The 27,052-nt window shown below is 40.9% G+C and overlaps 1 protein-coding gene across 3 annotated transcripts in view; it reads right to left on the bottom strand.

The window, feature by feature from the left end:
* CPT1A (carnitine palmitoyltransferase 1A) overlaps positions 1 to 23,898 on the bottom strand; it is a 39,434-nt gene extending 15,536 nt beyond the window's left edge. Inside the window, exons 1-10 of one of the 3 annotated variants that reach the window (XM_032112033.1) lie at positions 23,807 to 23,898; positions 10,678 to 10,765; positions 10,393 to 10,545; positions 9,223 to 9,362; positions 8,650 to 8,821; positions 5,495 to 5,596; positions 4,691 to 4,828; positions 3,701 to 3,778; positions 2,958 to 3,065; positions 2,041 to 2,128 (exon numbers count right to left, since the gene is read on the bottom strand). In XM_032112033.1, the coding sequence (XP_031967924.1) occupies positions 2,041 to 2,128; positions 2,958 to 3,065; positions 3,701 to 3,778; positions 4,691 to 4,828; positions 5,495 to 5,596; positions 8,650 to 8,821; positions 9,223 to 9,362; positions 10,393 to 10,533 (967 nt within the window). In that variant the 5' untranslated portion in view covers positions 10,534 to 10,545; positions 10,678 to 10,765; positions 23,807 to 23,898. Of the gene's footprint in view, positions 1 to 2,040; positions 2,129 to 2,957; positions 3,066 to 3,700; positions 3,779 to 4,690; positions 4,829 to 5,494; positions 5,597 to 8,649; positions 8,822 to 9,222; positions 9,363 to 10,392; positions 10,546 to 10,677; positions 10,766 to 18,043; positions 18,102 to 23,806 lie in introns of those variants that run through there. The other 2 variants (XM_032112035.1, XM_032112034.1) reach the window with 2 other exon arrangements.
* Positions 23,899 to 27,052: the final 3,154 nt, after the last annotated feature.

Genomic DNA, 27,052 nt, shown 5'->3' with positions numbered 1-27,052 from the left:
GTATCTGAAAAACAAGCACTAGTTGTGCAGTCTGGTGAAGCAGTCAGCAAAAGAACATGCTAGATGAGTATGAGGAAAGGTATTTTTAAATCTTTTGCATTCAGGTGCTAGACAACTCGTGAAGAGTCTTAAGAAACCCCAAATTTATACCATCAGCTTTTGTTTACATTTGTCCTGGCAGATGCAGAGTGAATACTCCATACATAGCCAAAATGTGTAATGCTATGTGAAGTAGAAGACTAGGCCACATTTTTTTCCTCATTTTCCTATCTATATGGCTTAACTGGGATAAGCCTGAATTTAATCATGAAGGCATTGTATCAAACCACAGGTGAAGTGGTTCACTCCACAGTGTGTTGTGTTAAAAATAATGAATATTTAACCACTGCTCAAGTGATAGGATAAAATGTTCATGAAGATTTTACCACCAGTTAATATGAACACATGTCAACAATTTTTTTCCCTTTATTTTTAGGAATATAATATATATAAAATAATTGAAAACGGGGTACAAGGAATGAAGCTGCTCATGACAATGTGTGAAAAATGGTTTTGCAACTCACTTAGACATATACAGAATGACACAACTGTTTTTCCTTCAGAAAAACAGAAACAAAGAAAAATTGAAAAAGTGTAATAAGAAATGTGACATGCTTAGGAGGAAAATAAGATTATTATCATACTGACAGTTAATTTGAAAGACTTTAAACAGGAGAACTGAGGAGAACTAAGATACAGAGGATGTATTTTAATCAGGTGTTAGTTAGAATGAGCCACTTCTACATTTTTGTGCAAAACTCATTTTAGACTGAAAGAACACCAAATACAACGCCAAATGTAAATTGTTTATACCTTTTATTTTATTGAGGACAGGGAAGGGGCAAGGGTTGCACTCTCAGTACGTCAAGTATTGAAGTATTCTAAATAATAGTAGCTCATAGACTACAGTTTTCCAACAGAGATTTATAAAACTGCTCATCCATTTAAGCTACTGGTTATGACAGGGAGTAATCACACCAAGAATGTTCTTTTCTTCACTTTGCAGATAAAGCTGGCTGAGGCACAGCTGAAATAAAATTCCTCAACAATCTAGCAAAGTCCTTATCTGACACGTGCACCTCCTGCTTTATCCACTACCCAATGCCACTTCTCCCCCTTATCCAACTTCATACAGCACAGCAAACATCAGCCCTTCAGCAGGGAAGAGTGGGCACATCCCAGTGTTCAGAAACTCTTTGTTTTGAATTCTGTAGTTGAGTGGGAGTAACATGCTCAAAGGCAGTTTGAAAGCTTAGAGTGAGTTACAGGTCTCACAGAAAGTAAACCAAACATATCCTGTCTTCAAGTGACAGCCTGTCCATGCACTCCCAATGGAGGTGACTGAACAATAACTCCTGCTTGTATTTCACTGTGATCCTGCCACAATGATGCACTGTTGGATAAACATGCGACATCTGCTCTAAGAGGCTCTTCAGCATATGACATGATCAGAGAAGCCTAGATACAGCTTAAGCTTTTGTAGAAAAACACAAGAGCACAAGTCTCCACTAAAATCTGCTGTGAAGTTCTCAAAGAGTAAGAAAATGAATAGCAATGTTTTCTTCCACCTGCTGATCACAAATGGTAAGTCCTTCTAGATGCAATCTGACTCTTTTTACAGTGACAAAACTTAGGAAAAACAAAAAAAAGGCAACAAAAAATGCCACTTTTAATATTAAGACCTCAAAAAGCATCTTAAGCTTGGGAAAATGGAGAGAAGTAAATGTTATTTATAAATTAAAAAACAGGGCAGACAACAGTATCTTGAAGTTCGTTTTTTAAGTAAAGGAGAAAGACCACTGAAAAAGCTTCCAAATCGTCTTAAAATGAAAAACATCCAGGCACTCTACAGCAATCCATGACATCTTGAGTCTTGGAACACAGTATTGATGTACACTTGTGCCACTCAGATCTTTATCTGGAAACCAGATTTCTAGTAGAAAAGACACTAAGCCCTTAACTCAATCAAGGTGCTCATTCTCCTTGGCTGGCCTTGCTTACCTGATTCCTCTCCCGGGATACGGGAAGTATTAAACATCCTTTCCCACTGAGCTGAGCAGAGTGGAACAGTAGATCCCATCAGAAGAATCTGTGATGCAAACATACATTCAAATGTCATTTTGCATATATGATTGGAAAATTAAGAAGTAAAGAAAAAACCCCTGGATCTGGTTAAACACAGGCTTCAGAATAATGAGATTTATAATGCATTAATGCAGTGTAGAGCTTTTTCCTCCTTGCTCACCATCTTTCCTTGAAGTACATTTGAAGGATTCCATGGACATTCCAGTAGCATGATTTTTTCCCCTCCTACCAAAAGCTCACCCTTCCTGAGGGAAGACTGAAGCTAGCTAGCATCTGAAACCCAAAGTGCTCTCCATGGCTGGTCTGGATGCAAAACTTACACATGCAGCATGCATTACCCCTCAATTAATCCTTTTAAGCTGTTTATGGTTGTGTAGGAACAGAAGTTCACATTTCTCAGATTCGGAGTTCTGTACAACTAATCACATCCCTTCCACAACCTCGATTAAAACTACTTAATTGTTTGCTACAATACACAGCCACTGGACAGAACAGAAGCTCAAACGGGATTTAGCTTGCCTATCTTTGCTACCCAGAAATTAGTGCAACACAGGATTTTATCATCATCTTAAGCTCCCACTGGCCCCCTCTTGGTGTCAAGTGGCCTCCAGTCCTTTAACCCAACCTTCCTGTATTGTATCCAGCCAATTCTGTATTTTTCATAGTTGGTAGTTTCTGCCCATGTGCAGTTCAAGTGACAGCCGAGGTGATTGGGACCACAAAAATTAGTAACAGTAAGACAATTCCACTCCTCTCCCATTCTGAAAACTGATCAACTACTCATAGACTGTGCTGGAAAAAGATCAAACAGCCATTTAAACTGATATACATACTGGCTTGATTTCTTGTCTGTCCAGTTTTTTCCGATAGAGCAGGATGGCATGGATAACATTACCAGCTCTAGCTGCCTGCAGAGTTGTGGGATACAAAGAAAGGAAGTCCTATAAAGTAGAGAAGAATCATAAGCTAATGATTACCAGACTACATTTAAAGAACAAACCCTGATTGTACTTCTCATCCACATTCTTAAAAGCTTATTCTGGACAATACAGAGAAGGCTTTAAAATATATAAAGTGCACAAATGCAGTGAGCTGATGAAACTTTTCTTCAGCAGTCACAATCTCCTTAAACATTACTAATCATTTGAGTAGAAAAGACAATGCTACATAAAACTTGATCCGAGACCATCATATTTATTTTTTCCTTTTTATTTTAGAGTCTTTTACAATTTTACTTCCTGTACAGGCATTTACTAGTATGAGCACACACCTCCTTCAACTGTGTTACCCATGAAGTTTTACATGGAGCTTTTGAAAGATTGCTTTTTACAGTAAAGACAAAACTGTTTAAGTCATTACTGCATGAGTTTGCCAAAGTGGCAGCTGTGCTAGGGTTGTCAAGATAGGTGTACTTGAAGTACTTCAAGCACGTGACATACTTGAAGGTACCTGAAGATACTGGCTGCAGGTTATACTAGAAGAAAAATGAAGGTTGCATACTCAGTGGCAACAGATTTCTAAGCAGAACAATGCCAAGAAGTAAGAGCTGCCAGAAATGTTTATAGGATTCACCTACCATTGCAAAATAGTTACTATTAACCATAATCGGTCCACGTCCTCTAAGGTAGATATATTCTTCCCACCAATCACTAACCTGCAGCAGGAAGGAAAAACAAAAGCAGTCAAATCCCATTATCTCCACAGTTTATGTCTTCCATGTTGATGGCTCCACAAGACAACATTCCACACAGAAGCAGGAAGGAAACTGCTACTCTGCCTCCCTACTTAAAACAGACAACAACCCCCCGCCCCGCTATTTTCTATCAAGCTTCAGGGAAAACAAGGAAAAAAAGGGGTGAGAGAACTAAATTAAATTCAACTATATCTTGCTGATAAGGTTCCAAAGAAGTCATGATCTCCACATAATATTTAAAATGTCCTGAATGTTTAAATATATTATATTTATAATATATTTAATATTTAAAATGTCTCCTGAATGCTTTACAGCCTTTGCCAGGACAGATTAAGCTACCTGGGCACTATTATGGCAGATAATATATCAAGAAGGAATTGCATTACAGGTCTCACTATGATGTTGGGGGTTGGATTTTCTTTTTGGTAGGAAAAAAAAGAAAAAAAAGAAAAGATAGGCCAAACACTGTATTGCTACAATTCTTTACTTTTCTTACATATGCCTCAGCTGCTTTATATTAAAAAATTGTTCTAAATCATTCTTCTAAACTACCTAGGTAGTCAGGCCCATTATTGAGGTATCAAGCTCAAAAGGCAAATAAACAAACCCCAAAAGCAATCCTAACAGCAAAATGCTCCAGAACAACAAAATGCAAAATAAGGATTCATTTTTTCAAGTTTCATTCACCTTTGCTCACCACACTGTTTACCAAATCACACAAATTATGTGCAAAGTCACAAGTACTTAAAAAAATTTTAAGCAGTTTCAATTTCCTGCTTTTACATTTCAGAAATAATAGAACTTAAGCCAAAAAGAGCCCCAGGAAACAAATGATGTAATTTGAACAACTGAGCCTTCTATTTATCTACTCACATAATTGGTGGCCCACCAGGATTTTAGCTTCAAATACCATTGAAGCCTTGGTCCCAAATTAAATGCAAAATCTTTGGCAAGACCCTCCATTCTTTTGAACTCTTCATCATCCATAAGTGGTCGAACTGACTCCAGATACTGGAACACAGGAAAAGAATCAGCATCAGTAGAGGAATTAATACATAGCTTCTCACCATTCCTACATAAAGCACTCTAACAGTAAACAAAGATCATCCAGTCTAAATCCATAAGGCTGCAAATACTATATTCAAACTTCAAAAAATAAAGTATTTTTTCAGACATTTGTCAGCAAAACACAAGTGGAAGAGGTAACTTTTCTAGATATTTTCCTTTTCAAAGGATAAGACCTGCTGCTTCTCCAGTAGCAGAGATTTTCTTCTCCTCTAAAAATCAAACCTTCAGTTTCTGTGACATACTGTCACATTTGCACACTTTACTACAAGGTTTTGTGTCATAACACACCATTTAATAACACACACTGTACAGCCTGTGGAGGATCACAAAAGTGCTGTGCTTCAAAAACCCTGGATATTACACTTTGTGGCACAGCCTTACAACAACAGGCATCATGTCATCCAGTGTGAATCACACTGGCTTCAAACTGTCACCAGTTTCACTGGTTTGTCACAGCCTTCATTTTAATCTCCATGCAGAAGTTTGAACCTGTAACACTATATTAGTACCACGATGCAGTATTTCATGAGACATGGCAAAAACACCCCAAAAGGCATCTAAGTATGGATTCTGTGTTACTGAAGAAAATAAATTGATGAATGTACATACCCTGTTAACTGTGTCTTTAACAGCTGGAACTGGCAATCGTGGTAAAGATGTCTGGAAACTGTACAACATGGGCTTACGCCCTGAGAAGAGTTTTACAAGGGCCTGAAGAAAAGCAAAACCAAAATACACACATCAAATTATTAGGTTCAACAAAAGAAAAATGACAGATTAAATGTGTAATGTAACTCACAGTCCTTTGCACTGGTAAATTATACTGTACTAGGTTTAGGAAGCTACCATATTTATCACTGTTTCACAAGTTAAAAAAGGCCTTGACAGAAACTAACTTCCTAAAAGTTAAACAACATGTCAGTGGAAGAGCAAGATAGGCATGGTCATTCCTGACTTCCCAGTCATTTTCCTGTCACAGGCAAGATTGCTGTTCATGTATTGCACACCTTGATCTCAATATAAAGACAGTTACTTAGCACTTCTTCGTACATTCCCTCTGGAAAGATTAAAAAGACCAAGTCTACCAGTTGATCTTTTACTATACTACACAGTAGATACTACAAACATATCTGAATTGTGCTTCAAAACACAATCATTATCAAGCCTGTGACTCACCTAAAGTTTCTAGATAACTACAGTACTCTTTAAAAGTAATACTTATGCTTTGGTATCATGGTCTATTGTTTTCCAAAGTTACAGCTCAACATCAATAATAGGGCTGTGGTTAATTCAAGCATGAATCAATGTCAGGTAGTCTACTGCATGATTTGAACATACCAAATTGTGCAAGCATGCCAGTGTTATACTCAGTGCTTGTGTTACAAAACCCCCAACAACAACACAAAAAAGCCAGAGACAACTTAGCTTCAGATATTATCCTGTTCCATAGGAGAGTGAAAACAGAAGCAGCATTTCTGTCTACCACCACTTTTCAGCTGCAGCACACACTAAGCTGGAATTCTAGACCATGCAACTTCCAGGCTACTCACAAAAGGATTTTGATACTGCCACCTTATTTCAGCATGAAAGTAAGGTCAAGTGTTATACAAACAATCCAGTGGAACTTTTATTGTCAAAGTGTAATCTTGGTCCAATACACAGGATAGTATACACAAGCCAACAGACAAGACGAAATAAAACAGGGGATGTCATTTCACTACTAAATTCTGAAAACTCCTACCAAAACTGTTAGAAGGCAGAGTTTTTCCTCCCTCTCAGTTTCCTGGGTCAGCACAGCTAGAGAAGATAATTTTAGGCAGCACAAAAACAACTAAGAATTGCACAGTATTACCAGCAACAAAGACCTCCCTGCAAATGAATCTGTATCAGAGCCATCAGAAGCCACAGTGATCTGCCCAATGAAATCTAGTTGTGCTTCAGGACAAGATAATTTTGAAAACGGGCGGGAAAGAAAAAGCTCAGCTTTTCATCAGGAAATCTAATTTCGTACTTAGAGACAATTTTATTCCAGAACTCTTAAGCCATAAAAGGCTAAAATTAGCCTTTTCAGAGAGTACTTGCTCAACTGCAAAAAAACCAGCAAACACATTTCACAGTATCTCTTAAGAAAACTTGTAATAGAGAACTTACAATAGCTTGAGACCAATAAAGTGATCTGACAGACATACACATTTCGTTACATCTCTGATTTCATACACAGACATGACAAATAATGTCATTCTAACGTACGTTGCATTTGTTCACGCATTATTACCACTTTTAAATTAATTTTTTAAAACAGCAACTAATATTTGGATCTTCCCCTTAATACGGATACAGGAAATCTGACTTTACAAGGTGAAATATGCTGATTAAAAGTGCCACCAGACTTCCAACCAGCCTGAAAAAATACTTTGTACTGTGACTAAAATCAGAGTTCAAGTTTTTGATCTGCATGACCATTTGAAGAGAAAACAGTACTAGAAAGCTAAGCTAGTCGGAGCTGTTTCACTAGTGAAGCCAGTCTTCTCTTTTGTTGGGTCTGGTTAAATAGACCTCCATAGTAAGTATAGATGAGACACTGTTGGGCAAACACCTCTAGTGTTCTGTATTTTTAAAACATATATAATACACAGTAAAATACATATGCAACATATATGATAGACAAAATTTATAAATACAATATGCAACAAAGCATGGTAAGTAGCATTACAGTTCGTACTGTTTTAAGGTTGGTAAGGCAATATTAAGAGCTTTAAAGTATCTATCTGGTAGGACATGCCGAAAACCAAGGCAGCTACAGCTCCAAGCAATTGACAGAAAGAGCCTTACCATTCAGAGCCTCTGGACTGTATGAATTCGAGTCACGAGGCTGATACCGCTTCCAGGAGAAACCACCAATTAGAAATTCCATTTGTAACAGATAAACATTAAACTCTATTTTAGTGTACACCATTCTGGACACCTGCCCTTGAACATCTCCCATAGTAAATCATGACCTGTGCTTAGTTTAGTGTACATCCGCTCGTTTTTGAGGCTGCAGAGACTAATTTTAGCACAGTACAGAAATGAAGCTATTTCTACAACAATACGGGCAAAAGTGAGATGGAACAACTGAGTCCAAGTAGTAAAACCCCACTTCATCTCTTGCAGCACCTACATCTCCTACATTTTCTCACTTTATACCTATCACATCCTCTAAGAATCCTTTTCCAAAGCACCACAACAACCCACAGGAGAAATGCCACTCTCACCTTATCCTTATCTGAAAACTGCGTAACGTGTTACCTACACCTTATGCTTCTTCCCTAACCCATTTTGGAGGCATACAAATAAATCAATTGAAAGGACATTCAATAATATTTTCTTGAAGCATGAGAATAATTTTATAATGGATAACTAGAAACCCTAACACTACAACAAAGAATTAGGGGAGCACTTTCTGTGAGGATAAGATTCTTTGGTGCTTGCAGCCCAAGATCTTTAAGATGTACTTGCACATAGAGAAAAAGTAGGTATTGAGTCACACAGGCCCAAGGTGTTGGCAAATTTAGAAGTTATTCTTGAAGTGTTTACTCTTCTTTCTAGAAGACCATAATGAATATGTCAGCATTAGAAGCTGACAGTAGAAATAGCTACCTAACAGCCTCCTGTCCCATGACACAAAAAACACAAGAAAGGAATAAAACTACAAAATTTTCTCTTAGGGCTTTGAATACTGATCAGTTAGAAGTTAAGATGAAATGAAGCCAACATATCCTTACCATCCACAACCTGGTGCCAGCAGTAAGCTTGCCATGCTCAGAGAACATCCAACCATGGTAGGAGAGCAGCATTTTCAGGGAGTAGCGCATTGTGACAATAAGGGCAACCCAAAGCCCTGTGCCAAAAAGTACTCCACTCACAATGTTCTGTGTTTGGTTTGACATATAGCCACTGTTGAAAACAAAAGCCAGCATACGCCAGTTAGTGTCCATTTAAGTTCCAAAGAGAAGCTGGTATTGCAAGCAGAAGTCTAACAGTACTACAGGCAGGCCTTACACAAGCTTTATGCCGGCTTACCCTGCTTTCATAAATTCCTTTCCAAACACCTTTTCATGCAGCAACATCAAAGGCCATAAAAGTTCCTAAATGTGCTTCCCAAATACCCAGAAAACAATGCAGCAATACTGGTACAACCACCTTCCTATTTCATATCCTCATACATCTGTTTATTTGGCTTACCATGTCAAAAACATACTGTTCCAAAATGGACACATTTTAACAGGAACTTTAAGAGTAGCTGCAAATAAAACGGATCTCCCTTTAGAGGAACAGCAACCTTTCAGCCTACTTACGTTGTATCAAGCGTTCGGTTGATCTTAGCTATTATTCCTAAGGAAGGATCAATTTTGGCATACATTGTTGACATCACACCCACAACTACAATAAGCCAGCTAGATGGGCTCGCAGGATAAACGCCAGTGATAATTCCATTCTGGAAAGAAAAGCCTTCACATAATTTTTTCATACCAAAGTGATTGACTTCATATTACCATGGAAAGAAACAAAAATCAACACATTTAAGTCATTTAGTTATAAACAAGTACTTAAGATTATCCAACATTTTCTTACATATGATTATCTCAGGAGGTAGGGAATGGATTTGCTTAAGTTTGATTACTACAGAAAATTGTAACAATGTTATCAACAATGAAAGGAACTTTTACATTCTCTTGTAGAAATCACTGATCCTGCTGCAAGTCTTACTAAAAATACTGAAGCTAACAACTCTAAAACAAATGACACTTCAATAATTTCAACTTACACTGAGTTAGACCTTTCTGCATGAATACATGGCAAAAATATTCTACTGAACAAGACATTGAGAACCAGAATTAATTTTGTTTTATATAACTTAAACGGTCCTTGTCATAGCTTTATAAGAAAATTTTAGTAAGATTGCTGTTAACATGTTTATGTTTTTGAAAGAAATGTGGAATACAGCCTGTAGCTTATGTAGTTTGCTACTAATGAAACAGATACTTACAATTATAATCTCATGAACAAAACAATAAATTCACAGCAAACAAATCATCATCAAATACCTCATCAGAAACAATACTACTTAGCCTAAATAAAGAGTGGAGCCTTGTACCTCTAAGAGGTATGACACTAAAGGTCACAACTAGTTGTATTTTTGACTTCTGCTAAAATATTACATAATTACACGGCACACTTTGAAGAGAATGGAGTCAGTTAAAGCTGTTGTTAATTTCTGCATCTGCTTCATCTTGCTTCCATAGAAAAAATCAAAAATATGCACCCTTTCAGTCTACATAGTATCACCCAGTGCTATCTTCCTCAGTACCCCTTGTCCTCACTAAACCCCACATAAGTCTTTCACAATGAGGAACTTCACTTACCATAAAGAAAAAAAAAAAATCTATTTTCCCTAACAAAGTTCAGTAAATTCATAAAACATTAAATAACCCTGAAGTTTGGTGGACTTCACTAGTTTAGTATACCTTGAATCTGATGAACTTCTTCTTCCATGAATAGACACCAGACAGGTAAATCTGTTTGAGTGCCTCATGGCTCATACGCAGGTCAATCCCATCTGGAGTTACTGTAAATTGAAAAGCTACTGCCTGATGAGCTTCCGCCATTTTCAGAGAGTTCTGCCAAAAAACAAAGTTAAAAACAAGTATTTCCTTCTTGTCCAAAGGAACCAGGACCTAGCCCATTTCTAGCAAGATATTTTCTACACCATAATTTTGGCAAAGATCTCCAAATATGAAAAATTTACATACAGTACTTGCCTTTTCCTTACAGGCTATGCTTGTGCTTCAGTCTGAGTGTCCTGAAGGTTAATTAAGGCACCTCTTCTAACCACAACAGCTGCAAACAGAAACAAAACACTCGAGTAACTTGGGTGTTTTGGCAGCATCACAGACAGCTGCATATCACCTAATACATGCAATACATAAAAAAATCAGAGCAGAACAGAAAGTGAAAGCCATGGCATTTAGAAAAGCATATCACAGGTATACAGCATCTTACTTCTCGAAGAAAATTCAGATGTTTTATTTGAAACAAAATGTATCTAAAGTTTTCACCTCAGCTGGAAGAACAAAGCTGCTGCTGGCCATGTCTTCTCCCAAAATTTTTTTCATATCCTAATTTCAAACTGATTACTCAAAGCAATAAGAGACTATAGACCCTGTGGCTCTGTGCTGTGACTGGCGAATAACTAAGAAAATCAAAACTATGCAGAGTTGAGGAAACCAAATTACAACTGTCAGAAAAATTACCTTCCCATAGAAATTTGAAATTATGATGAAATTTCATGGAATTGCAGCTCAGTTTAACTGCCCAAACAAATATCAACAACCATGCCAATACAGACAGAAGACAATTATACTGGGCAGCCATAAAAGACTCAAACAAAAACAACTGGAAGTTGGAATGGAAACCCAATGTAGCCCCAAGAATCCCACCATGTGCCTGAGAGTGTTGTGCAAATGCCTCTTGAACTCTGTCAGGCTTGGGGCTGCAACCATATCTCTGGGGAGCCTGTGCCAGTGCTCAACCATCCTCTAGGTGAAGAACCTTTTCCAAATATCTAACCTAAACTTCCCCAAAAGAGCTTCAGGCCGTTCCCTCGGATCCTGTCACTGGCCACCAGAGAAGAGATCAGTGCCTGCCCCTCCTCCTTCCCTCACAAGAAGTTGCAGGCTGCAATGAGGTCTCCCCTCAGTCTCTTCTTCTCCAAGCCAAGCAGCCCAAGTGACCTCAGCCACTCCTTGTATCATTTCCCCTCTAGACCCTTCACCATCCAGAGACCCTCTGGACTCTTTCTAATAGCTTTATATCATTTTTATATTGTGGCACCCAAAACTGCCCCAGCACTCGAGGTGAGGCCGCCCCAGTGCAGAGCAGAGCAGGACAATCCCCTCCCTTGCCCGGCTGGCCATGCTGTGTCTGATGTACCCCGGGGCACGGGTGGCCCTCCTGGCTGCCAGGGCCCTGCTGACTCAGATTCAACTTGCCAGTGAGCAGGACCCCCAGGTCCCTTTCTACAGTGCTGCTTTCCAGCACCTCATTCCCCACCTGTGCACACATCCAAGGTGCACCCCAAACCAAATGCAGAATCTGGCACTTCCCCTTGTTAAACTTGTTGGAAATTCCATAGCTTTTCTTAGTTTCTGTAACCAGCATTTGTACGTGAACACCCTGGAAGTTACTCCTACTAATCATTAATTCAGACTAATGTTGTTGGAGCACATACAATTAGAATGTAAATTTTTGCAGACAGACTCTATGTATAATGTTGAAATGGTCCAAACTATGTATTCCTGAAGAGCCCATCATGATTCCAAAGTCGGTCTCTCGTCCAACTTGATTTATTAGCTTACTAAAACTTTCATGCATAGCCATAAAAACAATATCCTCCTAGAAGTGTGACTAAATGGTAGTGGAATTTATTACCCCATCTGTAGGTCAGGATTCAAGGGTAAGTTTTAGATTAAGATTTTCACTGGTACAAAACACATTATCAATACCAAGTGTTCTAAGGTTGCACTGGCATTTCTATGTAATTAAAATTAAAAAAAGTACAACTTTTACCCTTTTAAAATCCTAAATACTAAAATTCACATTTTGTTTGCAAACCTAAAGCTAGTAATGAAATTCTGGTAGATTGTCATCCCCTGTTGAACAGCACATGAGGACCAACCAGTGCAATTTAGGTGGGCATTTCAAAAGCACTTTATTGTGACTGTAGTGCTGCTCCTCTAGTCTGTAAATACTCTACTATATCAAAGTCATCTGAAACACAAAGCATGGGTGCAAAGGTGTACGAGTAGACAACCAGGGAATATAAGCACTGGGAATGCCGCAATAACAGTAGGCCTAGGAAATAAATACACAATAAAGAAAGAGGAGGAATATTTGGCAGAGATGAATGAGGTAAGTGCTGCTGCACATCTTCTATTAAGGTTGCTGACCAACAGGCATGGATTCTTTGCAATATTTAACATGCCTGTCCCTGGACCAGCCTACAGTGATCCACCTCTGCAATACAACTACTGCTACAGTGCCTAATAGTAATTCACAGATCTCGCAAACCTATCAGCCACTGCTTAAGTTTTAGAAGCTGTGTGCTGGGTGAATCAAGGCAGCTAAAGCTCACAGTATCCTACAGATAGTACGCAACTGATTTATGTGTGTGCAGTGTCTGATTAAAATAACAAGGAAGAAAAAACAGGAAGAAGGAAACGCAGCTTTGAACACCAGTTTCAAAAGCTTTAACACAAGCCCTTCGTGCCCTAGTAACAACTGCAATTTGTAGTACTTAATGACTCTGTCACTAATAACTACTTATATGGGCCCTGCTGTAGGCAAGTATGAGGAAGTCCAAGTCAGCTGTCCATTCATTCATTTAAATTGTTCATCACTAGCTGACAAGTGAGCAATAAAACAGGCAGAGGCAGCAGTAATACAGGGTCTAACCGGAACTCAGCAGGGTTTGAAAAAGCATTCAAAGTTAAGAATTTATCATATGTTTAGTGGCCCTATCAAGACTGGGATGATAAAACCCGAACAAACAACGAACCTAACTGGATCTGCACACAGAGAATCAGGCACCCGGATTTGTCTCAAGAAGGGCCAGCAGGTTCTGCTCAGCCCGCTCACGGAATTTTGTATTCTGGAATGCCAGTGTCTTAAGTACAAGATCAACTAGTTTCTGTTACCCTTCAACTACCCTGTGACTTCTCAGCCTGGAAATTTGTATTTGACCTCCTCTTTGTTTCTGAATGGAAAGAATTTCAGGAACCCTTTCGTTTTTAAGCACATGCTGTTTTTACAGTCCAAGGCAGAAAAATATTATAAATAGCATTAAGCATTAATAGTCAACCCCGACATTTTAATGAATTAAAATTTAGCATTCTCATAGAAATAAATAAGCTTCATTAAGGAAAATATTCCTCACTCCCAAATGAAAAAAAATATTAATCCAGCAAGAATTAATCCTGAATCAACCAAACGAGCCCTGAAAACAAATACAGTCCAGTTCTAGGACTGTACTGCTTGACATTAAGATGTGAAACAATAAAACAGCTTGTTTCTTTTCATATTCCTTTTCTTTACTTAAGAAAACCATAAGCCTTTAAGACCGCCCTGAATTATGATGGCGGAATACCAAAGGCTTCCCGAAGCCCGCTTCTTTGAACACTTGTTTCCCTCCTTAAAGGCCAATTTAATCATAAGCCGCGGTACGCTTCCCCTCGCTGCATTCCTGCGCTGCCACGTGCTCGCCAGCAAAGTAGGTAAAAGGGCACAGGCGGAGCCTTGGACTTTTAAACTTGACTTGCCACTGTTCCTAAGGCAGCACCCACATCAATCACTCAGCCAGCACCGAAACAATAGCGTCTTCTAACTGCGGGCATTTGGGTCTGCAGCATATTTGTGCACAGCATACACTAATTAACCTCGTTCCCAACAGAGAGCCATGAACAACAGCTTTTGACTTCCCTAGCAGCTTGGCAGTCTTACTCAAAGGGGAAAAAAAAACCCCGGCACAGTAATTTCTACAACTGATCGGAAACGGCTATTTTCATTCTTTTCAGTGTTCTCTCGTGATAATAATGTATCTTTAAAAAAACACACACACCCCTTAAAGTTTGGTTTATTGATTGTTTGCGAGTTTTTTCCTTTTATTTAAAGAAGAAAACTGCCTGTTCCTTGCTCTTATCTGGTTTTCCTTAAATTCAAACATGCTGTAACAGCTGCAGATGTTTCTCCGCTTCCTTTTTCATACCTCTACTTGAGCCAAACTAAACGAAGTCCAATTTTTTACTCATTGTTATAAACAAACACTGCTAGGCTGGATGTCACTTTTAAGTCAAGAAAATACATTGCACACTAAAAATCCTGTGTGCTGATGGTCTGAAAAACTATGCTGCTACATCTACTATGCATAAAGCATCCTCAGACTGTTACGTTATTTCTGCAGTTTCAGGACATTTACACTGCAAAGACTGAGGTTTAACTCAGACACCTTATGACTTCAGGTTGCAGACACTCAACAGTCGGTGTTAGGGCTTACATGTTGCTACAATCACAGAAGCAGGTAAGGGCTTCAGCTCTGGAAAATCTGAAGCTAAGAGAGGTCCCATGTGCAGGATGCTTCCATTTAAGTCAGGCATGCAAGAAGTTACCTGTGGTTGGCAGTGTCTCTCTGAAGCACAGTGAAGGAACTGCCATGTGCATTTTAAAAAGCATCAAGCCATGACACAAAAGCTAACTGCATTACAGTACACTGCACAAAACAAGGTATTAATTCTTGAAGCAGTTACTCTTGGAAATGCTATTGAGTATGAATCTTTTTATGTTTTTGTAGATTTCATATGCTTTACATGGATAGTGCTAAAAAGAGTAAAGTCACCACGTACACCTCAAAAAGAAGCAAATCCTCGGCTTTAAGAGGATGTCTTCTGCTTCCCATACATTGCTTGGCTTATGCAATTCACTTTTTCCCCCCATTTACTCTTCCTCTTGAATAGAAAACCCCCTGCCATTTCTCCTTGTCAGGATTCTAAACACCTAATGAAGAGAGACATATTACTTATACACAATTTTCACATCTAGAGCTCCTGCAAAGGAAATTAACAACTGCAGAGGAAAACTGAAGAGGTCTCATTCACATGATCCCAAACACCTAAAACCTCAATGAAAGACTTAATTCTATGACTCCCCTTTCTAGATAGGCGGATAATTTAGTTTCAGTCTCTCCTCACAGGTTTCTGACACCTATTCATAGGTTAGCTTTTATATGCATATATATATATGATAGGACATATGACTGTCAGTAACCAAACCAAGCTCACAAAACAATTCTCTCCAACTATTCTACTTGGAAAACCAAAAATCGACAGCTTTCTACAAAAAGCAATGGCTGCTGCATACAGTGTCTCTGAGAACATGGCCATGTACCACCACACACAGGTTTGATGCTGTCAGAGCTCTCAGACAGACATCCTTGGCACCCAGGCCAAGAGTGTTCACAGATTGTGGGTAGATTTGCAGCATTATAGGTATGATGGCAGTTCTGAGTTCAGAATTACCTGTATCATGGCATTTCTGAATTCAGAATTACCTGGAAGCCCTCATAACTTCAGGCACATACAAGGTACCACCAATAAAGCAATGAGAAGCATCTTACCACAAAGGCTTTGTCTTCTGACTCCTGCCAAGTTCCAACTAGGCAAGCTTAGAAGCAAAAAAAACCCCAACCCGAAACAAAAGACCAACAAACCACAACTGAAACTTGACCCTAAAGAACTCTTCATTCCTTTCTGAAAATAAACTTACAACTTCAAATTTTAGCTTGGCACTCTGGTTTAAAATACAGACTAGTGAGGAAAAAAAGTGTGATACTAAACTATTTAAAATGCCATTGCTTAAGGAAGCTTTCAAGATGGGAAGTGGAGAAAAATATCAGAGGAAAGTACATGAAACCCAATTTTAATTAGTAAACATACTTAAAACTATATTAAAATCTCCATTTAAAGGTGGACATCTTGAATGGAGAATGGTTTTGGAAAACTAAGCAAGTACCCCGAAGTCTTGGTCTGACCCCAAACCAGTCTATTTAAAAGAGAAAAGCGAGGGGGAGGGAATCTATTTCTATTAACATGCAAATCAGTAAGAGTTACTGTTTGAATGTTAAAAGAAGCCACAGAGAACTGGAAAATAATTCTGGAGTTCCCAGAAGTTCTCGTAAAAGGCTTTAACTCTGAAACCTCTTTAAATATTGAAAATATTGAAGAAGTTTTATTTAGTATTTAGCTGTCCACACATCAGATCTCCCTTCAGGAGGTGAGCTTGCTATAGCTTTTAAAAGAAAACAGACACCCAAAAGGTTTATTTTGTATGTTTAGTGATAACGTATTTTGACACTTTAGGGTAGATCACTGAATTTTAAGAGTCTGAGGACAGACTTAATGAAATCAAAGCCAGTATTTAAACACTTGAACATCAGCACTGTGTTTGTGCTGAGACAGTGACCAAGTATTTTCTCTCAGGGGTGTAAGCCATCACTATAGAAATTTGCATTTTCTATCTCCCAGAAAGCCAAAACTATTAGTGCATTTTTTTTATACAAATCACTAAGTAACTTCTCATGCTCAAATGTGTTGATTTCATATCAGGCACTAAACCAAAAGAAAGAGAATTCCAAACACTGAGATGTCTATCCAATCTCTTCAGGCATTATTACACATTTCACTTGGATTTCTGTTATTGATGGTCCTGTCAGTCCAATCCCTCAGTACCACCTACACAAAGTATTCAGGCTAGACTATGGCAGCTGACTTGGCCTAGACTGTGCTTGCAATGAAATGATATATAGTGAAGCACTACAAAGCCAGTGTCAACATCCTCAAATAACTTTTTAGCACGTTTATTTCCACACTTTGCCACTTACTACGGTTTAATTGACATATACAGTCATCCCAGAAGTGGATGCAAAAAAAACCAAAACCCCACCCACCAGAGAAAAAACCACCAAACTGAAACTGCCCATGGATTTACAAGTACAGGGAATGAAACTGGGAGCAGTGGCTGAGAAACTAAAGGTTTTCACTGCCATCCAGATGGACCTTGACAGGCTGGAGCAACACAGGCTGAAACCTTGTGAAGTTCAACAAGGAGAAGTGCAAAGTCCCGCATGTGGGGAGGAGTAACCCCACACAGCAGCACACACCAGACTGACTGGCTGGAAAGCAAAGCTCAGCAAGCTGCATGTGAGCTAAGAAGGTGCCCTTGCAGCAAAGGCTGCAGAGGGTTCTAACAGAATCCTGGGGACGCTAGGAGGACTGTTGCCACCAGGTTGAGGGAAGTGACTCTGCCCTTCTACTCAGTGCTGGTGAGGCCCCATCTCAAAAACTCTGCCCAGTTCTGGGCTCCCCAACGAGAGAAATGAAATTACTGGAGAGAGTCCAGTGAAGAGCCAGTAAGAGGATTAAGGGCTTGAACCATCAAACATGCAGAGATGTTTTAAGAAATTTAATGTAGGAGTTTTCGTAAGACACCTGCTGTAAAAAATAAACTTATAGAGCACTAAGGCCTGAACAAGAAATTTTGTGCTTCAATTGCTTTAAATAAATAACGTACCTTGAAATTCAAATTGGTAGCAGCAGCCAAATATTCGAAAAGAGCCAAGTTTTCTGCAATTGACAAAAATGTATGAGTAGTTTGGAGGATAAAAGAAGCTGGACTTTGCAGGAAAAACTGTTTAGAAAATGATTCATCTCAGATTTTCAATGTTATTCCAGTAACTCTGCCTTCGCTGAAAAGCACCAATGTGCCATTATACAAGGTTTTCAAATGCATGTTGGTATTTTAAACACCACTACCTTGTCCAGTGAAAGCCTGCCAGTCTTAAGGCTGCAGGTAGATTTCTGGAGCTGACTTTGAGTGCCACGTATTTTGCAGCGATTTGGTGGGAAACTGTGAAAGTTCCTAATAAAAAAATAAGCTTGAAATTCAATGTTACATGTATATACACCTACCTAGAGAAAACACTGACTGCTCCTATCAAATTAAAAACTACTGTATTATCAATAATAAAACTGATGTGACTTCAGTAAAGTATATGAAGGTTTTTCATGGAGTTTGCTATAAATAAAATAATTTCAGGCACTGAAGTACACTGTACAGCAGCATCCAGCACTGACTCGGTAACTCAAGGTCCCATCCACTCCTGGGTCAGACAGTGGTGGGGAGTCAGTCACTCACATAAATGCCAAAATTCTGCCCTACTGCAAGAGGATCGATAAGGTAAGGCAGCTAACCAGAGAATGACAAAAGGATGCCAAAAATGCTTTTACTTGTGTGCATGTGGTGCTCCTTTTATGCATAGTTGAACAAAATTAAAACTAAAGCTATGGAAAAAGCATTCAGTTTATGAGAAATCTAAACAAACAGCAAATTTGTCTAGAGTTCTATGCCTTTCAAAGGAAATTCAGGTCTTGTTGTATAGAATCTTCAGTGAACAGTATAGAATATGCAGCTGGAACATTTAAACATATGAACAAAAAGACTGTCTGGTCTCTTATATCTGTTTCTTGGAAATTCTCTTAGGTAATGACACCTTCCTGTATACTGCACTTATGCAAAAAGGTATCAAGATACCAAAGCCTCAAAAAGAACAGTTTATTGAGCTTATACTTAGCTCATGTGACATTCCACAAGGTGCTGACTTCTGAACTTACTATAAAGATTAACCAGACGCAGTTATTCCCTTTTGATTTTCTATTTCTAAATTGCTTCCTTGCCTACTAACCTTCAATAATGTCTGATCATGCTTCAGGATATCGGACGACACTGATACTTGCTGCTTCCAAGTCTTACCAATAACTCAGCTATCTTACAATGACTAATCATATTTTACAGACACAAAATCTTTATGGGAAATATGAGAGGAGTGAAGCCAAATCATATCTGTGCAAAAATTAGCCACAAGGATTAAATTCACTCAAGGCTTCTCAGGTGAACCTAATGACTATGGCATAGAAATAAAAATCAAAGAGTCACTCTCCTTTAAAAGATGAATTAACATAGCCCTGATGAAAACAAAGTTAACCTGACAGGTGTTCTCATGATGCTTTTGTTAGGACAAGTTCTCATATTTGATTATTGCTAATCATTGGCTCCAATCCTTCCCACCCTCACCTACACCTGACAGGTGTGGTCTCCTGGAATTGCAAATGTCTTTAAGGATTTTTCACAACTAAAAGAAGAACAAATGCTGTAGTTCAAGCCAAGGTGGAGAACTGAATACTTCTATTTGCCCAAGTACAGCAATACTGGGACCCACAGCAAATCTCACCCCCAGGAGAGACTCTGAAATTAGAACAGCTTAGAAGTCTTCAGTAACTTGCTGTCCCACTGACAGCTTGTGTCCTGACCTCAGCAGTTTCCCAAGATCACCTGTGGGTGAATTTATTCATTACCCTCTGCAGATATCTCCTTTGGAGTCTTGGGCCAATTTTCTTATTCCCTTTCTAGGCAGTAAACTGGAGCAACGGGTCTATATGGATGGAATGAGATAATGACAAACAGGCCAATGAATGCAACATAATGACAAACAGGCCAATGAATGCAACATAAACATACCCCAACAGCTGTCTTCCCTAAAAGCAGGCTTGAGATCTCTTTGTCACGCACAGACCTTCTGTCCCAGAAGCTTACTGCCCCTGGGATCCTGAATAATGCAGGACACACCAAGAGGCAGACTCATTCCAACGCTCCTAGCTCCTAACAGACACTACACTGTAGCAATGGCAAACACACAGCTGTAGCTCTCAAACAGAAAGTCAAGAAAAGCAGCTTGAGCTTTGATTCACACACAGCTTTCAACTGCTCAGAGGGGCTGGATCAGATTGGAACCATTTCAGAAAAACTGATGGCAATGGAGAAAATAGCCACTGACAGGTTCTGAAACACTATTTTCCATTACACTGAATGACACTGTTTACACTGCACACGTCCAAGGCGGTGAGGAACTGTGGAGTGACAGAAAGATCATGTGCTCCCCACTCGGTCATTGCTGAGGGCTCAAGCAGTGATTGCCAGCTACTGGGACAAGCAAGTTAATTTCAGGGGCCAGACTCCAATGCTAGGCTCAGCTTTCAGTTTAAGACATCTAACCAAGTGTTTGTCTGCAGGCTTTAAACTCCCATTAGACTCAGCACAGATGCTATCAAGATTTCTTGGAGAGGGGTTCAGAGAACAGACTGTTTTCACCAGCATTTCAAGGAGAAAACCCACGGTTAGCAAGTTGTCTTCTCACCTGATCTGGAAACAGGCAAAGTACAGGAGATTTGCAAACAATCTGTTAATTAATTACTAGGCTAACCCTTAGGAATATTAATCCCGACAGTTACTGGATCATATCATCTCTCTTCTCTTCCCAACAGCATGCTCCTGTAGAAGATGGTTCCAAAATGTACACTTCAACAAATAAACAAACAACCTCCTAAAGCCCCCAACAAACACAAACCACCAACATTCTCCAAATCAAAACAGAAACTCTTACAACTGGATTTATTCCTAGGGATTTTTTCCTTATACAGGACATACTATATTGTTCCTAGGCCTCTTAGATCATTCTAGCCTCTATTGCAATACATGTTATATTGTCCACATCCCAGCAAGCTACATCCTTTGACCTTCTAGAAATCCAGAATAATCTTACTGAGTAAGAGAGAAGCATACTCTGCTAAAACACTGCACAGTTACCGTACCACGTAAAAACCTCCCCCACTCCATAAAAACTAGGCTTTAGACCTGGGTATTTCTTTTTAACTGCTATAAAAGACATACCCGGGCATTTAGATTATACAAGTTTATCCCTTCTCTCGCCCTTTGAACTTAATGAGCTTCTGTGCTCTTGCAGTAAGCAAGAATTATTATCTTCCCTATGACAACAAATGTCTCTGGAACGGCAGGACTTATACGAGACATAAAAGATGTCACATTTTAGGATTTAGGAGATCCTGGAAGATGGACAACAATGTGTGGTGATCAAAAGCAAACTGAGTTAATTGCTCTCACAGTAGTCCAATGACCATTTACTGCACAAGGTTGAAAGACCTCAATAAGGTCTTTCAGCCTGTACGAGGCTGAAAGACTGAAGAACCGGTTCTAAAGATCTGCAAAAATATTGAAATTGACATTCACATTAAAGTCAACCCAGACTTGAAGAAATAGGGTTCAGTCATTTGAATCCTGTTTTTCCAAACATGCGGAGTTCAGGACTAAGATACAGCATGCTGCAGGACAAACACAATAGGTTTGGAATGCTAAAAAAAAAATACATAGCTTTGAAGTTTTGTTGACTGGCGGGGGTTTTATTTGTGGATTTTTTCGGGGAGTGGGGATGTTATTTGTTCGTCTTTTTAATTCAAGCCCTTGCTTCAGCCGCCTTTCCCCCGGGATATCGGGGGAAGACGTGGATCCCACACCGGCCCGGCCCGGCCGCGGGGCCGCCCCAGCCGCCGCCGGCCCCAGCGCGCTCACGTGACCGCGCCCGAGAAGTGGGTGAAAGGTCGCGCCGCCGCGGCCCCGCCCCGCGCCGCCCGCGCGTCCCCGGCCGCTCCAGGCCTTTCCGCGCGCGCCGGGAAGGCGCTGCCAAACAAAAGTTCCCAGAGAAAAGGACCGCAAGCAGGGAGAGAAGCCAAGCGCACCTCACTGCGAGCAGGGGGAAAAGGGTGTGCTCAGCTCGTGCAGCTGAGAGGTTTCTAGTCTGGTTCTCAGCGCTAAAAAGCCTCAGCTGTTCAAGGTTACACTTTTCTTGAACAAGGCATAGTGATTTCTTCCTGGATGAAGCTCTTCAGTCAGGGCTGAAACATCCCAAAATTTCAAAGAGCTTTCAGATCAACCTACCTTTCAAACTAAGTCAACAGCTGTGACAGAGCCCGATACCTGTGTAACCATGTGAAGTTACATTTCGTAGGCTAACGGGGATCCACACAACACCACCTGTGCTATTGTAAACTGGCAATCGTTAGTTTATATCGATATGCTTACAACAGGAAAAGAACCTGCTTTCCAGAGTACTTAGCCCACAATACTTATTTTAAGTACCATCCAGTCCTGATGGTCAGAAAAAGTGTAAAGGAGTTACCAGAGCTGGAAACCGAACGCGTCAGATACTCGGGAAAACATAAGGAAAGAAGAACGAAGGCACCAGGTCTCTATTTTCAGTGCTACTCCCCTACACACACGTGGAAAGGAAACGAGCAGTTTTCTGTACTGTAATTTCCTTTAGACTGCAGATTGTCCTCTAAGTGCTGACAAACTGCCAGGTTAAGAGGAAGAATGAGACGTTTGTCTTGGTCCTACTTTGCACTTTTTCCAAAAAAGGTGCTTCCTGTTACAGTTTCACCAACACTAGTACAGATCTATTAAAATTGGATCACAGCCCAAGCAATGTTTTAGGTTGAGTTTTCTATTTTAAACCATAGCGCAAAAGACCAAACTTGCGGGAATATGGGGTGAGAAAATGGAATTCCGTGATGCTGCAAGAATCTTGATCTAGCTTTTAAAAGAAGTCTAGTTAGCATTCTCATGCAGTAAACCTGTCACGCCTTGACCAAGATATTACACTTCCTGTGTTTGTAGTTCCAGCAGTTTGTAGTGACTGCGGTTTTTATAGGTTTCACAGGCTGGAAGCACACAGACATATAGACTAGTCGCGCGCTCTCTCTCTCTAGACACACACACAATAAATTCGCTTCCGCACTTGAAAACCCACCACTGCTGCCACGCCGCGGGCACACTTCCACAGCCGTGAAACTCCTCCCGGTTACGAGTCAAACCCACGAAGCTGCGGGTCACTAGTGTGACCTTTGTTTCGGCGGCGGCACAGACCCGGCGAATCTCCCGGTGTACCTGTGCCACACCGCTCCCCTGCCCCCATCCCCGCCCTTATCTGCAGCACTAAGGCACTACCCCTCAAACGGGGGCAAACCGCGAGCACGATGCCAAGGACACCGCGCCTTTCCAGGACTCTCCAGCGCCCGCCAGCACCGCGCCCACCACCCTTCCCTGCATTTCCACCCTTTTCTCCAGCAAAGACAAGCCCTGCTGAGGGAGCAGCGCCCAGCGCACTCGCACATGCACCACGGAACTTCGTGCTCGACCTAATGGAAACAATAATTAGGCTAAAACCGGACCAAGCGAGCCCGTCCGGCTGTCGCCGATGCTGCCCTTCCTCAGCCCCAAGGAAGGCGGACGGCGGCGCGCTGCGGGCGCGTCCCGGCTGAAGGGGGAGGGGAGCGGCAGCCCGCGGTGAATCAGCCGGACACGGCGGGCACACAGCCGCCGCCGCCCCCTGTCCGACCCCCGGAGCCCGGGTTCCGTGCCGCTCACCTGCAGAGACCGGCGGTGACCGGGCTGGGCGGGCGGGCTGCCGCGGCGGCCGCTCGGGAAGCAGCGATGGGACGGCGGCCGCTCCCCTGCACGCCCCGCGGAGGCGGAGCAGAGATGGGCGGGGATGGCCTGGGCTGGGCGGTCGACGGGGAGCCGGGACATGGGAAGGCACCGGCGGACCCGCGGGGACATCTGGCTGTGGGGGTGGCGGTCCAGGGGTTGCGACAGGAATAGGGAAACACGGTCCCTGTGGTCTCGCCACCGTCCGCGGGAAAGAAGCTCCGGGGACTGCGAGGAGAGGATCCGGGGCTGAAAACGAGGGGGCAGAACCGTGCTCCCTGGAGGAGGATTGCGCCTGGGGCACCTGTTTGGTGGTGAAGGGACTCCCAAGGAGAACGGAGGTTTCGAACCCCCCAGTCCCTTCTGTGAGCCCAAGGCAATGGCTCTCGTGGGCTCTGGCAAGAATGGAGTTAGAGCAAGTGCAGACGAGGGTGTGAGGGGCTTCCAAGGGAAGGCGCAGGCCAGCGACAGCCCTCCCTCCTGGTTCCTTCTGCTCGGGAGCCCTGGCTGGAGGGTCTTTAATTTGAGTTTTCTCTTTTGAGCCTGGGTTCTGACTGGAGCAAGGCATTAGGTGAGCGATATCCTTACAAGGCAGCACAAGGGCAGAGTCCCTGTGAGGGTCAGCAAGAGCTTTCAGTCCTGCCCCTTCTGTGTGAGAGCCCCAGCACGGAGCCAAGATAGCCTCTCCTGGGAAGGACCAGCCAGCCCACTCTGCTGCAGAAAATACTGAGATTTGAGGGAAATAAGTACACTCAATCCATCTCAGAAAAAGTGACTACATTCTTTAAAAAATGCAAAATCATGAAAGTAATTAAAATGCAAAGGTGTCAGTCTCAGGGCATAGTGGCATTCAGTTTGAAAATGACTACTTTTGGAATTTGTAATGGACTTGCCACTTTCAAGAGCTTGGATATCAGATGCTTTGTTTGATTTTAGCATGATACCAGCTGGAAGACTGCTCTGTACCAAAAAGAGGTCATGGCCTGACTACAGTGGTGTCAGTATGGAGTCTCTCCTTCGAACTGCTAAGAGCTGGGATTCCTACATTTTTTCCTTGTGGCCACACCCACCCCGCCAGGCAGTCCTTTCTGCTGCAATTTCCAGGATGTGGCTAAAAGCTTCTAAATACACAAATGTGACCAAATCCAGAAGCATGGACACTACACACTAAATCTTTCCCTTACACTGAAGATCATGCAGCGTCAGCCAAAAGAAAACCCCACTTCTGGTCAGAATTTTCCCTTCTAGAGTTGTGTGCTTAATGATGCAATTTTAAGATGTTATTCTTTCAGAAGGAAACACAAAGCCTAGAAAAAAGCAAGGTGAGGAGAAGAAAAACCAGAGGCATTTAGATTTATTAATATTAGCAGGGGGAGGAAGAAACAAAAAAAAATCATCAGCTACCCCCATCAGCACCACTCACATCTACATACTTTTGGCTAGGATATGATAGGAATAGTGGGTAGGAATGTAATGTGGACAGTTACAAGAAGTGGGAAAAACAATCTGTGTGGTTTTCATTATGCACAAAGGCAACCTAAAATGTCTTGTTGGGCATTCATTTATTTATTCTATCTTGCAGGTGCCTTTTACTATCAAGATATTTCTACAAAAAGAAAAGAATAAAAAACAACAAATCTGCTTTTGTTCATTCTACCAGTACCTGCATACATATTTTAGTCTGCAGTCCACATTTTCAGCTACACATTAAATCACACTAAAGATTATCAGTCAGCTGAGAGTATATGTTGATGTTAATTATTTTGTTCTCCAAATAATTGTGCAAGCTGTCATGAATTTGGGAGCATCAAGACAGAGTTCATACTTTAAGATGATTAAGCCCCCTGCAGATAACCTTAGTAAAGACATGAAAAGCATTGCATTACGTAAAGCTGTGATGACTGCAACTTAGCTAAACCTGACTTGGCTCTGTTTAGCTGGCAAGTGCAAACTTCACAGATAATCCTGTGAATAATTCCCACTAGTCCTGACACTGATATCTAGGTCAGGCTCTATTCACCCATTAACCCACAGAAGCCAGTTTGGTACTTCTGTAAGAACAACCTAATCAGAACATTTTGTGCCTTTTATCGTGGCAGTACGCACTGCTGAAATGCTCTAATTCCTCTGCTAACTGTGTTTCTTCAGCTAAGAAGGTGATAAGATATAAGGCGATTCTGCCTTCCATGGCTGCAGCTGCAATTGTCTGCATGCCTGCAGCATGGCCTGTGCTTCTGTAGCAGCCTTGCACTGCTCAGCAAAGTTAACTCAATTTTACCCCTATAATTGGCCTATTTTTATTTTCTAAAAAAATTATGAGTGTCATCAGCACAGACCACATGTGCATGGTGCTGTAAGACTTCTTGTAATTAATTCTGATCCTTGTAATCAAAAGAAATCAAAATAATCAATGACAGGTCATCTTTATCTGTGTCTTGTCAGACTGAAATAATATCAGTTTACCACGCTGGTTATGTAGTTCTTGACCTAAATATATTTGATTATCTTACCCCAGCCCTTGAAGACTTCCTGGTTTCTGTACATGCAGCATGACTTCTTTGTAGCACCTTTTCTTACTCAGTGTATCTATCTTTCATTATTCCTACTTTTGTCTGTTTTTAAGATGTTGCAAAGTACTATGTCCTAAGCCTGGATCTGGTCTGGAAGTGTGGCTATCTCCAGTACAATTTTGTGTTTCTCTGTTTTGGTGTATTTTTTAAAAAAATTACTTCAGTTTCTCAAGTTTTTCACAAGCAGTTTAATATAGATAACAGAATTAGTCTGCTCATTGGAACTGAATTATTCAAGACCTTCAAAGCACAAATTGATTGGGTGCAGTGTCAATTTCTTGAGCAGATATTTTTCCAATTTGCTTGCTAGTGAAAACACCACTGCAGTTTCATTTTAAACAGGGCCAGGACCACTTGGATTTTTTTTCCCCTTCCTGTTATCTCCCACGGCATCTAAAAATGAAGGTTTCCATAGTTAGTATGTAAGCACAGGTAAGTCAATGATCCACAGTCACTGATAGCCTGAGTGGCAACACAAGGTGGTAGAAAATGAAATTAAGAACAGCACAAAAGTGTCACTTTGTAACTTTGTGTAGAAAGATAAGTGTATGCCTATTTGTATGCCAGGAGCCAAGGGTGAGGGCAAAGCAGGCCAGACAGGACCCTCCCTGACAAC

This window comes from Corvus moneduloides, chromosome 6 (assembly GCF_009650955.1).
Source record: "Corvus moneduloides isolate bCorMon1 chromosome 6, bCorMon1.pri, whole genome shotgun sequence".
NCBI lineage: Eukaryota > Metazoa > Chordata > Aves > Passeriformes > Corvidae > Corvus > Corvus moneduloides.
This window is presented reverse-complemented; position numbering and strand designations above follow the sequence as displayed.